General features: G+C 42.1%; 1 protein-coding gene and 1 long non-coding RNA gene across 2 annotated transcripts; both read left to right on the top strand.

Moving 5' to 3' along the window:
- The first annotated feature begins 6,659 nt into the window (after nucleotides 1-6,659).
- LOC128456290 (uncharacterized) lies at nucleotides 6,660-9,524 on the top strand. The gene is made up of 3 exons (XR_008341819.1): nucleotides 6,660-6,781; nucleotides 7,750-7,813; nucleotides 8,069-9,524. It is a non-coding gene; the product is annotated as an uncharacterized LOC128456290 (long non-coding RNA).
- A 1,378-nt stretch (nucleotides 9,525-10,902) lies between these two features.
- LOC128456193 (zinc finger CCHC domain-containing protein 12-like) lies at nucleotides 10,903-12,222 on the top strand. Its single transcript, XM_053440281.1, has one exon. It carries the CDS (start codon nucleotides 10,903-10,905, stop codon nucleotides 12,220-12,222), a length of 1,320 nt encoding a protein of 439 aa, XP_053296256.1.
- Nucleotides 12,223-13,926: the final 1,704 nt, after the last annotated feature.

The following is a 13,926-nucleotide window of genomic DNA, read 5'->3' as shown; positions in this document are numbered from 1 at the left end:
AGCAGGTTGTCATCACTGCAGGGGAGTGTGTTTCTGCTCAGTGTAACACTAGAGGGTGTAGAGTAGGAGAGGGTCTAGAAATAAAAGGAATAGGTAGATCTGCTCTGACAAAGCCGATCCTGAGTTTTTTTTGTGCAGCTGATGCTGACCTTATATTCATGAAAATGCAACATTACACATGGTAGTGGTCAGTTCTGATAAGGTGGGAGTGCCAATTGCCATTTCACTGGAGTCAGGATAGAAATGATGAAGGCCATGGGCTCTAGTTAAGCTGCTTTCAGACATGCACTGAACTCCAGATACTGCTTATATTCCTTCTGGAGGAGGTGCATGTGTGAACGCAAATGTCAGAGTGAGAGGCTCCGCAGTTTCTTTGGACATTCTCCGCCTAGCCCCCAAGTATAAAGTCCATAGCAATTCAGGAGAATCCAATGTGAGAACACAGTAGGGGATCCTTGCTGGATTCACTGTGAGCAAGTAGGGGTGTTATTGGCCCTTCTGACGATGTACCTGGAGGTCAAGAATGAGAACGGCTTATATGTCCCTTTATTAAGGGGTTTTGGAGATGTCAGTAGAGGTGTCCACAGTCTCTTGCCTCCAGCTCAATCCATGTTGTGCTAGATGCGCCTTGAATGGAAAAGTTCAAAGAGTTAAGATGTGCGACCAGCCGAAACTGACATCATGACAGGAAAGGCAAGCATAAACTAAACAAACATCTAATAGGTGCTTTATTCCCCTGTCTCGAAGGTTCACACATCACTGTTCATGGGCATGACTCTGAACACCAAATCCACTTGCCCCTGCCATAGGTGAGTGATGTATGAATTGCAGAGTAGCATTGTATATGTTTTCAAGCAATGCATGGGAGTGTGGGGTGATGGGTGAATTTGAAAATCGCGCTATATAAATGCAGTCTATTGACTGTTTACCCTGACTGGATGACAGGAAAGCCTATTCACACAATCAGTTGGATAATAGTGGAGAGGTGCAGCCTGTGTTTGATAATGAGATAAGGCTGGATGACAGATTCTAACTTCCCCTTCCACAAGCTTGATTTTTTTCAAGTCAAAACATTAAAAGGCCCTTTCCCTCCTGCTCTAATAGAAAAATAGCACCCAACACAAAAAGAAACAGATGGAGAATGAGATGAACTAAAGCCCCTTTAAAAGAAGTAAGAGCATATTTTATCTACGTGAAAATAAATATGATTCCTTTTCTTGACGAACACTGAACATTTTAGACATTAAATCTTTTGCTTTTGCTTCATACCACAACAACAGAAGCAAAAAGAAAAAAAAGAATCTTCTGACACTCTAAGGCACTTCCCCCTGTGTGTATACCACAGTGGAAATTGCACCTTGTCATCCATGATGAAATATGTGTGAACAATGTCTAGGCATATTAACTGGGACAACCTTGATCACAGTGAATAATTGTAACAAGTCTCTGGATAAAAGAGCCTTGTGAGAAAAAGAAGAAGAGGAGTCACTGGGCAACACTGCGACCTTGTACACACACAGAGAATGAATAAAATATTTTTATATATAGAATATTACTTTTCTCTCAAAAACATAAGCTAACGATGTTAAACTTTCACATTTTTCTCACCTGTTTCTTTCTCTCCTTCTTTGTTCTTCCCAGCAGTTCTCTCTTTCCCTCAACCTCCAGGGGTGGTGGGGGAGGAGGGAAGAAAGAGAAAGGAAAACATATTGATTGACACTCAGGGAGTTAATCCCCTAGCAATGGCTCATGGAGAGGGGAAGGAGCCTCACAAAAAGAAGGGATCAGTGACAGGGAAGAGGTGGAGACAGGAGGAGTGAGGGAGGGTAAAACACAGAGGTGGAGGAGGGGACGAGACGAGTTTCTTGGAAAAGCCAAGAGTAACCAAGAGTTACACAATATATTTCACTTGATTGTGCAGCTTTCATAGTTGATTTATAGAAACATATGTGAATACAAATATAAACTGCATAGAATAGTTTTAATAATAATAAAATAAAGGAAGATTAAAGGAGTGTGTCCCACTGTGTATACGGATATTCTATATTACCATTGTGTCATTCAAGTTATAGGCATTTAGTGAAAACTTTTACAAAAGCTTGTTGTGTATCCCAATTAGGCAGCATAGATGGCTGATGATTTAATAGCCTATACATTAAAATGTAATATTTTCCTCCTATGAAAGGCATGAAACCAGTATGATCTGGCTTTATGAACTGGGGTATGTTCTTCTTGCATTCTCTGAGCCAAATGCTTGTATATATTTATAGCCCTAACATATATGTGTTAGGTTTGTTGGTGGTGTTACAATGGCCCAATAACAGGACCATACAGTCATTTTGCGCTTTGAGAAGCAGTGCTCTTCCTGAAAAAAAAGCTACAATCCCAAAACTACCAACCAGTTGTAGAAACATATTAAACGTTTTCAAACAAATCAGCCACCAAAGCATCTTATGGGCTTGTTTATAATTTTGACCTTGAATCGGGACAGTACAAGGGCCATGACTTTTAATGCCACAAGAACACAACTACGTACAGAGTGCAGATCGTGAGTCCAATTTTGTGCACTAAGCTGATGCTTCACCTGCCTGCACTCCTGCTCTTCATCATCCCATAAGCCCCAAAGTAAATAACTTCCATCTAGCACGCTCAGCTGTGGCTCCCAGCCATAGCTCTTTGTACTTGCTTGCCCTACTTTGATCATTTATCTAATATTAACCCTACCTATTATATCTTAAAAATGATTTGCTTGTGCTGCCTACCCACCGATTAACAGCCATTCTGCCTAATGACTAATTAAACTATTTTAACTTGTTTATAAATATCCCTTTGGATCAAAATCAAGATAAACTTTAGCTGTTGCAAAAGAGTATGGCCAAACCTAGACGCTCCATGATTTTACCTGATTTGGACACCACTGTGCATTCTTCCACTCACAAGGCATAAGTTAAATGACGGGAGAAAGCATTGGGTTGCAGAGGGGCGAGAAGAGAAAGGCAATTGTATTGACTGACACATGGGGAGCTAATCCCCCAACAATGGGTCATGGAGAGGGGGAGGAGCTTCTTAAAGAAAGGGATGCGTGCCCTTTTCATGGCAAAGAGAGGAAAGACCCTTCAACTGGCAATGACTACCTTGCTTTGATATCAACACGAAGAAGGAGACCTTTTCCACTTGAGCTCTAAAACCACAGCAAGCAGCCTCATTCCAAAGGTCAGACAGAGTGCATGAGTCAAAAGATGGACAATTCTCTGCTCTGCATCTTCCTAGACCATGGCCTCTATAGTGCCAATAACAATTCCTGACTGTTTATAGTGTTACATAGAAGAAAGTCAACATTCCTTCACTTCAAGCATTCATCTAATTCTGCTTTATCTGGATTAGTACGTGTCACATCTCGTGCTGTGTGTGGCAGATGAACTGCGTCCGTGCTGAATGTTTCTTTTTAATGTGTTTAATTGATCAAACACAAAGTAAACTTCTGTTCAGGTCCTTATAACTTCTGATTAATGATGGTGTTTATTCATAATGTGTAACAAGTAAGGATACGCAGCACGATACCAGTTTCATAATGTGTGTCTGCCCCAATCCACCTCGTTGTGCACGCCGAGCTGCATCGCCGTGATGCCCATTTCGGTCGCCTCTTTCACTTGGTCCTCCATGAGTGCGACCAAAGGAGAAACCACAATGATCCTTGGGTTTTCATTGTGTCCCATCTTCTTTGCGACCATCGAGGCCAGCTGATAAATGATACTTTTCCGGATCCCATAGGAAGGGCGTCAAAAACATATTTTTGATCTATAAATGCCTTGATCACGTTTCTCTGTTCCTCTTTCAAAATGAATGCGCTGTCGATGTCTTCTAAAACAGACTCAATGTCAGCATCTACACATCTCAGCTCTCCAGCGGCAGGCATGTTTGTTGAAAACGAATTCAACCCAAGCGCTCTTTGGTGACGTCGTTGATTACGTTACTGTTGATCATCTGTCCTTCATCGTATAAAGCCCGCCCTGACAATTTGATTGGTCCGAACAGCTTCTGTTCGGGCATAGTTTCTCCCCAACGGAGCAATGCCAGACCAAACTTCCCAACCTCAAATGTTAAATGATAAAACAAAATTATGAGCGTCTTTATTTGCATATAAAGAGTGCAAAAGTGAGATCCAATCTCAGTGGTCAATGGAGACTTTGTGGTGACAATTTGAATGCCAAGTGCGAACTGACAAACTTTAAGCTGTCCACTTGTGGTCAGATCATCCGTGACAGATGTTATTACCAGGCCTGAGCAGGTCCTAAGTAAACTCTCTTTGTACCTTATCAATCCTGCCTATTTTTTCCTGCCAGTCCAATATTTACCTGTCACATATTGACTAGTGTCTTTGGTGAACCGACCTCAGGGCCAAATTAACTTCTTCACCCTATTAAGTCATCCTGAAAATAAAAGGATTCTTAGTGTCTCCTAAAAATCATGTAACATGTCAAAACTTCTAAGCTTTCACTGTGATCACCGTACAAAGTACACAAATGTTCAGAGCTCCTCACCATACCTCCAGCCCCCTCCTGCTCCAATTTTTGTTTTCGTAAGACACACACACTTATGGGGTCTCTTGAATACAGACACACACACACACACACACAGTCATGTTCTTACTCAAACAAAACACAGAGGCCCCCTGTTGACGCTATAGATGCTATTTCATAGAGTATCTCCTGCTAAGCGGCAGGTCGACCTTAAGCCAACATGCACCATTAACAATGCCATACTGGTCTTTGTGAAGGCTCTGGGAGGGGGAATATCCTGCTGTAGCATCACAGCTGGGAGGGCCAAGGGTTGGACTGTGGCTTATAGCGCTTCCTCAGAGAAGGGCTCTATGACTGAGAGAAGCTTAATGAGGTGAAGCAAGTTAATATTTTAACACTTGTGTCTATTGTTAAGCCATATGCCAGTGTGATTCGGTTAGTGTCCGAAGAGGAGACGAACCGAACCAAACCAAAAAAAAGGAATAGAAAGAGGAGAGAAGTAGAAGTGAGGGTGGAAATAGACAGGTGAGGTTTAATTGTACCTGTATTACTGATGTTTGCATATGTTTATGCATCTTGTAAGAGAGGGTATCAATAAATCCATATCTTGTTCACCAATGGATTGTCAAGCATTAAACCAGTGACCCCCTGAGGACAACACTCTGCCTCCTGCAGTGGCACAGAACATCCCTTATACATTGTAATATGTGTATTAATAATGTGTCTGCAGAAGTGAGAGTATGGTTTGCTTTTTACTGATTCAGTGTATGATGATCAAGTGTTAGGCAATTACTTCTTGTGATTTTAATTTCCTCATATGACACTTGACCACCATGATATGCAAAGACACAAAATACAGCAGTGAAGAGAGAAAAAAAGCAAAGAGATGACAAGACAGAGAAAAGTCATAGCTCTAGAATAAGCTTTGATGATTTGGGACGGACACAAAACACTTCAGGGGAAGGAAAGAAAGGCTTTGAAAGAAAGGGTGAAAACCAGTTACATCTGGAAAAGACTCTGACAGGAAGCCACCCATCTGTGGCCAAACAGCTGGGGGCCAGACAGAGTGGACCCTGTCAGCATGAGTGTGTCCATGTGTGTGTTCGGTGTGTGTTGGTCTGTGGTGAGCAGGTGGGGGTGGAAGAGAAAGGCTAATCAGCGGTCTGGAACGTTGGATGTCACAAGATGTCTTCACGGCACCAAGCGATCCAGGACAGAAAAGTTTGGGGCGGGAGAACACAATTAACCTGTTTGAACAACTGTCCTCATGGCTCTGCACGCAAAGCTCAGCTCTGACAGGTCCCTCAGCCCCCACTAATACCTCAGTGTTTTCATCTGCCTGCAGCATCTGTCACCCCTCATTGCACCTGTGGTATGTGTGGAAGATGAAAAAGCCTAAAGAGTATAGATGCATGGCTCACTGGTATGGACCAAAACTGAAATTCTTGATGGATCAGGATGGTTTGATTAGGACTGTTTGATTTGACTTATGACTTGCTGATATATTTCTAAATTTACTGTCTGCTAATATGGGGGGCATGCTCTTCATTAGGGATGGCCATAATTAATCGACGATCAATTATTGATCATTAGGAATTTCGTCGACGACATTATTTTTTCATGTCCGCACACGGACCCCTCAGTCCACGGGGAAGGGAACCCGGACAGACCCGGGTCTGGGTGAGGGGTTCCAGGAGTGAGGGCGTGACAACAACCGGACTGAGAGGTCGAGAACCATCAAATCGAGCTAGCTCTCAGCGGCTAGCTGCTGCTCTCTCAGCGGGGCCTAAGAGTACAGTAGCGCATATTTTCAAGTGTAACCAGTGAACGGCTCCCCTTTAACTGCCACAAGAGTTGTTCATCTTGTAATAAAGATCTCAATGAGGAAACAAGCTGTGTTTTTTCTATTTTCACTGCATTTTAATATAGCCTATAAATAGTGAATTTTAATATAGAAATATTAATGATTAATCGAAAATTGATCGTTAATTCTCCCGAAGATGTTACGATACGAGGCGGGTGGACCCCAGAGCGGAGGCAAAACACAGAGCACTGAGGTGGTGCGTTCAATGACGTTTATTTAACGTGGGACAAGGTGGATAGACAGGGTGCTGATGGCTCCGGGAGTTCTTCAGCGGAGGGGAGAGGACGAGGGAGTGCTGATGGCTCCGGGAGTTCCTCAGCAGGAATGGGGAAGCAGGTGAGCAGGATGACGGGGTAGCTGATGGCTCCGGGAGTTCGTCAGCGGGAAGAGGAATCAGGTGAGCAGGATGACGGGGTAACTGGAGGACAGGAGAACATACACGAGGATTAACGGGGAGAATAACCACAGGAGGATATGACTATGCGCCGAGAACGAGAAACTACCACTGTAGTGACAAGGACGAACTGGCGATGACTCCGCGCTCAGCCAGGGCAGATATGGGGAGCAGTTGATGAGTGCAGGTGCGCCTGGTGAGCCGGGTCATCTAACGGAACGAGCTGCACCTGCGGGGAAAAGGAGAGAAGAGAGGAGGAGGGGCACTGGAGGAACAGAGAACTGTGACAGAAGATCGATTAAGACAATTTAATAGAATGCCCATCCCTACTCTTCATGCCGAAGTGTCCTTGCGCTAGATACTGAACCCCAAATTGCCCCTCGTAGAAAGCAAAAAGTGCTGTCCAAAGATGCACTGTATGATTGTGTGTGTACATAGGTAAATGTCAAAGAAAACTAAAAAAATCTGGTGCATTGACTGGTCATTAAGACTAGAAAAGTTCTCTCTCTATATATATAAATACAGACCAAAAGTCTTTATAGTTTGATAGAGACCACCAACAAAAATTAAGTGTCTAATATAAATATTCCAAAAGTAGATCACCAACGAACTCAAAAGCTTGTTTATATGTATGATTTTAATAATGTTTGCAGCCTTTATAGAGTTCAGTTCCCCTACTTTTCCGCGTACGTGTTTGTAAAACTGGTGGTGCAAGTTCGGAAGATACACAGCTTCATTCTGTAGAGTTCTGGAATTTAGTAGAGTAGATAACGGTACTTTTATCAAAGGAAATACACTGGTCATACCAGAAACCGCCCATAACAGCTCCCTGTGTGATCAAAAACAGCCGTATGACTGTAATTTAAGGTATTTTATTACTCTGTGGTACACTTCACTGACCCTGACAGTGGGGATGATACTCATTTCTTTGCAATTCACATATTTATTGAACTTGTCTGTTCCGACAATAGGGATCGGTGACAGTCTCAATATTGCAACCCTAGGAGACCTCCCTGGCTGGACAGATTAATTAAGGTAGTGGATTCCTGAAGTGCACTACAAAGAAACCTAGCAGGCGATCTGCTGTGGGCAGAGTTGCCAGATGAACGATACTGATCGATTTGTAAGATAATTTTGCCCTCTGTGCGATGTACAATCAATAATGCCAAAATGTCCATGGTGTATGATGATTTGATCATTTTGTGACACAGTATTGTCAGTTGTAATCTGGATAGTAAATAATGATCATTTCTGTGTTAAAGCATCTCTTCTCACATGACGTCTTTTCAGGAAATCCTGCATGTCGTGATGATGAACGTGGATATGGATCCCTACATCTGTATTTACACATCTCTTCTCACCCCTACAGTTAAGAACATTTTGCTAGATTGCTCAACTGGCTAGAATCTCTCCAGCATCTGCTTAATTACATAAAACCTACTATACTTAGTACACTAACAATACAAGATCGGTTGACTTCTTGTTTACCTTCAAGAATCATACCCATAGCCTTGGTCACGTGACATGACCATGTCTAACCACATTTCAGAACAGTGTTTCAAAACAACTGTGCTTCGGAATCGACACAACTTCGAAACATCTATATTTAGCGTCCCATCCCTCTAGTTTCGTACTTTAATTTCCCTCAAAATACAATGATTTTAAGCTTCTTGTATGTTACTTCAACATTTCCCATCTGGAAACTCTGGCCGTTGGGTTTAAAGACCCATAATTTTGTCATGTTCTCAGTATTTATCTGGGCTATATATATTAATACTTAATACACATCTTACAAACTGAGAATAATACCAACAACTACAAGTCCAACTACAAGTATACATACCATAAGAATAGTTTTAGATTTTCGAAATGTGTCAGGGAGAGAAAGACTAAGAGTGGTGGTTCCAACATTTGAAGTGATTAACTATAAATCAAGAATATAGAAAGAATAAAGTATATTGAAGCAATTTATAATTTATTCTTGTTATATTTAGCCTACTTTTATTTAGTGCAGCAAAAACTTGTTACTTATTTTATTATGAAATAAATCAAAACTCAAAACGATATAAGTTAATCATTTATAAGATGCTGCCTGTTGTCAAGGTATTTAAAGTCAGTGTGTTATGAGTGACAATGTTTGCTCTCGACTGCAGTGTTATGGTCGAACAAGCTTATTTTGAGACATGTATGAAGTGTTTGAGTGAGTTATGGAGGTAAGACGAATTGTTTGGCCAAGATGCATGCTTGTAATGGAGACTGCGTGAAGAGTTTTTAAAAAGAGAATTCAGTGACCAATGCTTGTTAGCAAATGAATAAATAAAGTTAATCAAAAAGGCGACATCCATGCAAAAAGAAGTGGAGTTGCTTTGTCTTTGTTCATTTGAAGACTAACTGTAGTGAGGGCCACTTCACATAGCTTCTCTTCAGTTTCAGCATGCATTTTGTTTTTCAGCACATGTGCAGTCGAAAGCAGAGGTCACGCAGACACAACAAACTGGTGGGTACATAGATGTCCACGCAAAGCTTCACATGCACCCTCTGATCGCTAAAATCTACTTTATGATGACGTTTGCTGGGCCTTGCATACTTTTGGAAGCAGAGAGTATATATGCAGGGTTTTGGGGGTGTGAAAATCCGGACAGCTCAGCCTGTGCAACTTTGAACATGGATTTTTCTCTCACAAGCCCCAGAACTTCATAGAAACTAAGTGTAACCCAGGTTAAAAAGAAACATGATTTAGTAAATAAATTAGTGAATAAATAATTGAATAAATACTATAAAAATGTACCTGAGTTAAATTGATATTATTTATAAAATCCATGATTTGATCTGATTAAAATGTTTAACCAAACACAAACAAATATCAAAACTAATACAATAAGGATCCATATTATTATTTGTGAAAGTAGTTTAAAGTGCACTGTTGCTTTAAGAAAGCACAGTTGCAAGAGCCAATGGGAAACCAGGTAGTTCTCCTGCTCCGGAGAACGGCAGGTGGAAGACAGGGAGACGGAGAAAAAGAGACTGGTTTGCAAACAGTGAACTAAAGTTACTAGAAAACCTGGATTTGGACTGTTGTTAACTTTTATTTTATTTTCTAAAAGTGTTCTGTCTACGTCGGTAGACTGTGTTTTTTTTGGACATTTGAAAAGTGATTTAGACTGACTGAAAGATCGCGAGGAGCTTAGCATCCATGCTAGCATCGTAGCTTCATGCGTGCAGTGGAATAGATGGCGAACCAACCGACACACCCTTTCCAGAGCGTGACCACACGGGACGGAGTCCTGTTCATCGGAGGACAGCAAGTGTTTTTTTCTGGAATTTACGGACTGCAGCACGTGGCCGTAAGAAAGATCGTCTGAACTTGTTAATACACACTGAACTGGATTTACATCACAAGATTCACCGTATGATTAGAATGTGTTTTTTGTAAATATTATACTTGATATTGATTGTATTGCATTGAATAAATATTATTTTTTCCTTGTGTTAGTTGTATTGCAAATGTGTTATATGTTGCCTGTTTATCATTCTATCTAAAACTACTTTTTCTATTCTTATATAAAAGCCAGGAGCAGTTAATTGATCAAAATAAGGGAAATTATTAGTGAAAATAAATTAATCTGAACACCCAGACCTAAAATAGAATTAAGTCCGGACAATATGGAGGTTGTAGATAGAGAAAACATTAAGGTCCCAAACTCAGTTATTGTCAGTGGACTCACTAATACAGAGCTAGATGAGGAGGTAACTGTCTTCTTGAACAAATATGGGCGAATTGCTAGAATCATTAGGATAGATGACCCTGAATCATCATACCACAAAAATGCCATTGTAGAGTATGAGAGTGGAGCTGCAGTGAGAGCCCTTGAACCCTTACTCCCATATAGTTATGAGAGTTCCAGTGAAGTCGCATACCTGATCAAAGCCCTGCCCTGTGAATATGTTCCCACTGCAACTGTGAGCGCCACCAAGAGTTTTTTGAGTGAACTGCAAAAGATTGCCAAATTGAGTGGCAAACCCTTTGAAGAAATCCTACAAGAACAACTCTCAAAATACAACTCTCAAAATGCAGCCTATCAGTAGAACCTGTCGAAGAGCCTGAAACTGAGTCTCCAGATACCATGATCCAGAGCAAAGTAATTAACCCCATAGCATCTCAGTCGCAGAGATGTGAGCAGGCCTCCCCTGTTAGCTCAAAGGAGAATGGAAAATTCCCCCAGAATGCAACTGAGACTGGATCATTTGGACAGGCTAAAGGAAACAAAGCCCCTGTTGCTGCTATGAGTTATGTTAATCCTCCTGAAGTGCAACGCATGGTCATAGAGCATGTAGTGAGAAGTGAAGCCCCAGTATCATCGATGAATGCATCATTCAGACTCAGAGTATTTTCTGGCAGAACTTGCCCCAACCATGAGGTTGACTTCGACACATGGCGAAATAGTGTTGAGCTCATTCTGAAAGACCCAGCTGTGTCAGATGTACAGCGCTCAAGAAAGATACTAGACAGCCTTGTATCACCAGCAGCTAATGTTGTGAAACCATTAGGCCTACAAGCCTTGCCTACAGCTTACCTTGAACTCTTAGACTCAGCATTCGGAATAGTAGAAGATGGTGATGAGCTTTTTGCTGTGTTCCTCAACACATTCCAGAACTCAGGAGAGAAGCCTTCTCAGTACCTACACAGGCTACAGACAGTTCTTTCCAGAGCACAGAAAAGAGGCGGAGTATCTGCAACTGAAGTTGACAAACATCTTCTGCGCCAGTTCTGTCGTGGATGTTGGGAAGATGTGTTGATAACTGACCTTCAGCTTGAACGTAAGAGAGACAACCCACCTCCATTCCCTGAAATGCTGCTGCAGCTGCGTGTTGAAGAAGATAAACGCAGTGCAAAAGAAAATCGGATGAAAAAACATTTTGGTGCACCAAAACAGAAAGTCAGTGCACATGTGTTAGCTGTTAACTCTCTTGAAAATGACAAACCATTAGAGACTGACATCACTGAAATAAGGAAGCAAATCGCTGATTTGAAGAGCCAGCTCACTGGATTAGAGATGCAGAAAGCAGAGCCAAAGGTGTCATCTCCAGATGCTGTTGTCGCCGAGTTACAAAAACAGGTTGCTGAGCTCCGTAGCCAACTCACACACACTAACAGCCAGAAGATGCCTAAGACTAAGATCAATACCACTGCTCTTCTTATTCCAGTTTCCTCCATAGCCAAAGCACCTGGACACTTGCAGTCAACAGCAGATCAAAAGCCTAGTAGCAGACCCAAGCCATGGTATTGCTTTCGGTGTGGTGAGGACGGGCATATTGCCACTGCTTGTTGTAATGAGCCAAATACAGCATTAGTAGCTGCAAAGAAGACGCAACTAAAAGAGAAACAGTCCCGATACGACTTCTTCCCAGCCTTTAAACTGAATTGTGGGACAAATGAGAGCTGAAGACAGTGACCACAGTCTCAACTCTGACACTGAACATAATAGAAAGGAAAAGTGTTCACGTTCAAAACTTAGCAATATGAAAATACCAAGAGGTTTGAGCGGAGCTAAATACACAGCTCAAGTGCTCATAAATGAACAAACATGTAACTGCCTTCTTGACACCGGATCTCAATTGACGACAGTGTCACAGTCTTTGCATGAGAGCAACCTCTCAAACTTAAAGATCCACCCTTTGAATGAGCTGTTAGAAGTAGAGGCTGCAAATGGTCAAGCCGTACCCTATTCAGGCTTCATGAAGTAGATATCACCTTCCCCAAGAGCTGCTTTGGCTCTGAGATCACTGTGCCTACCCTTGATTTAGTCGTACCAGACATGCAGTCTAGCGCACAGTCAACACTGTTGATAGGCACAAATACTTTGGACTTAGTTTATGAAAACTGCTCTAGTAAAAACACAAACCTGCAAGCTCTATCCTATGGTTGCAGAGTTGTTATGAAAGTGATGCAGCAGAGAAATAAGCAAAAAGAAAATAGCAGCCTAGGGTTAGTGAGGTTGTCAGGGAAAGATCCTACAGTCGTACCTGCTGGACGAAGCTGTGTGATAGAAGGATCAGTGCATGTAAAAGATAAAGTCCCCGACCGGTGGATTGTTATTGAACCACCTGTGTCGTCTTCTTTACCTGGAGGCATGTTAGTTACCAGCTGTTTAATCAGTTTCCCCGACACACCATCTAAGAAAGTACCAGTGGTGTTACGCAACGAAAGTAAGCATGACATAATCATTCCAGCAAAGAGTGTCATAGCTGAAATACGTGCTTTGCAGATAGTGGTGCCAGGTAACCAAAGGCCACCCAGTGCAGCGCACCAAGATAGTCCACCAAAGTCTCCTGAAGACGTGAAGCTGAAATTCAACTTTGATGGCTCTCCTCTTTCGGCTGAATGGAGGGAGAGAATAGAGCAAAAGTTAGGTGCTATGCCAGAAGTATTTGCTCTTCACGACTCAGACTTTGGTCGAACACCAAATCAAGTTTAGTGACCAAACCCCCTTTAAACATCGATCTCGACCCATACGTCCCCAAGACCTCGATGCAGTGCGGAGACACCTGCAGGAGCTAAGTGAGGCAGGAGTAAGTCAGGAGTCAGAGTCACCAGTTTCCTCACCAATAGTGGTGGTTAGAAAGAAAAATGGAGACGTACGACTTTGTATTGATTACCGGAAACTGAACCTGCAGATTATCAAGGATGCCTACGGTCTCCCAAATCTGGAAGAGACTTTCTCTGCGCTCACAGGCTCAAAGTGGTTCTCTGTCCTGGACCTTAAGTCAGGTTATTATCAGATCGAGGTGGAGGAGGCTGACAAACCCAAAACTGCCTTTGTGTGTCCATTGGGGTTCTGGGAGTTTAATAGGATGCCCCAAGGCATAACTAACGCTCCCAGTACATTCCAAAGGTTGATGGAGAAGTGCATGGGTGATATCAACCTAAAATAAGTCTTAGTGTTCTTAGACGATCTAATAATCTTTTCAGAAACCTTTGAAGAACATGAAACCCGCCTTCTCCATGTACTTAATCGCTTAAAGGAGTATGGCCTAAAACTGTCCGTAGAGAAATGTAAATTTTTCCAGACATCTGTGAAATACTTAGGGCACATTGTGTCGCAACATGGTGTTAAGACAGACCCCCAAAAGATTGAGGCCTTAAAGAC

The sequence above is a fragment of the Pleuronectes platessa genome, chromosome 14 (assembly GCF_947347685.1).
Source record: "Pleuronectes platessa chromosome 14, fPlePla1.1, whole genome shotgun sequence".
NCBI classification, from domain to species: domain Eukaryota; kingdom Metazoa; phylum Chordata; class Actinopteri; order Pleuronectiformes; family Pleuronectidae; genus Pleuronectes; species Pleuronectes platessa.
Note: the sequence above shows the minus strand (reverse complement) of the source record. Positions and strands in the feature narration are given on the sequence as shown.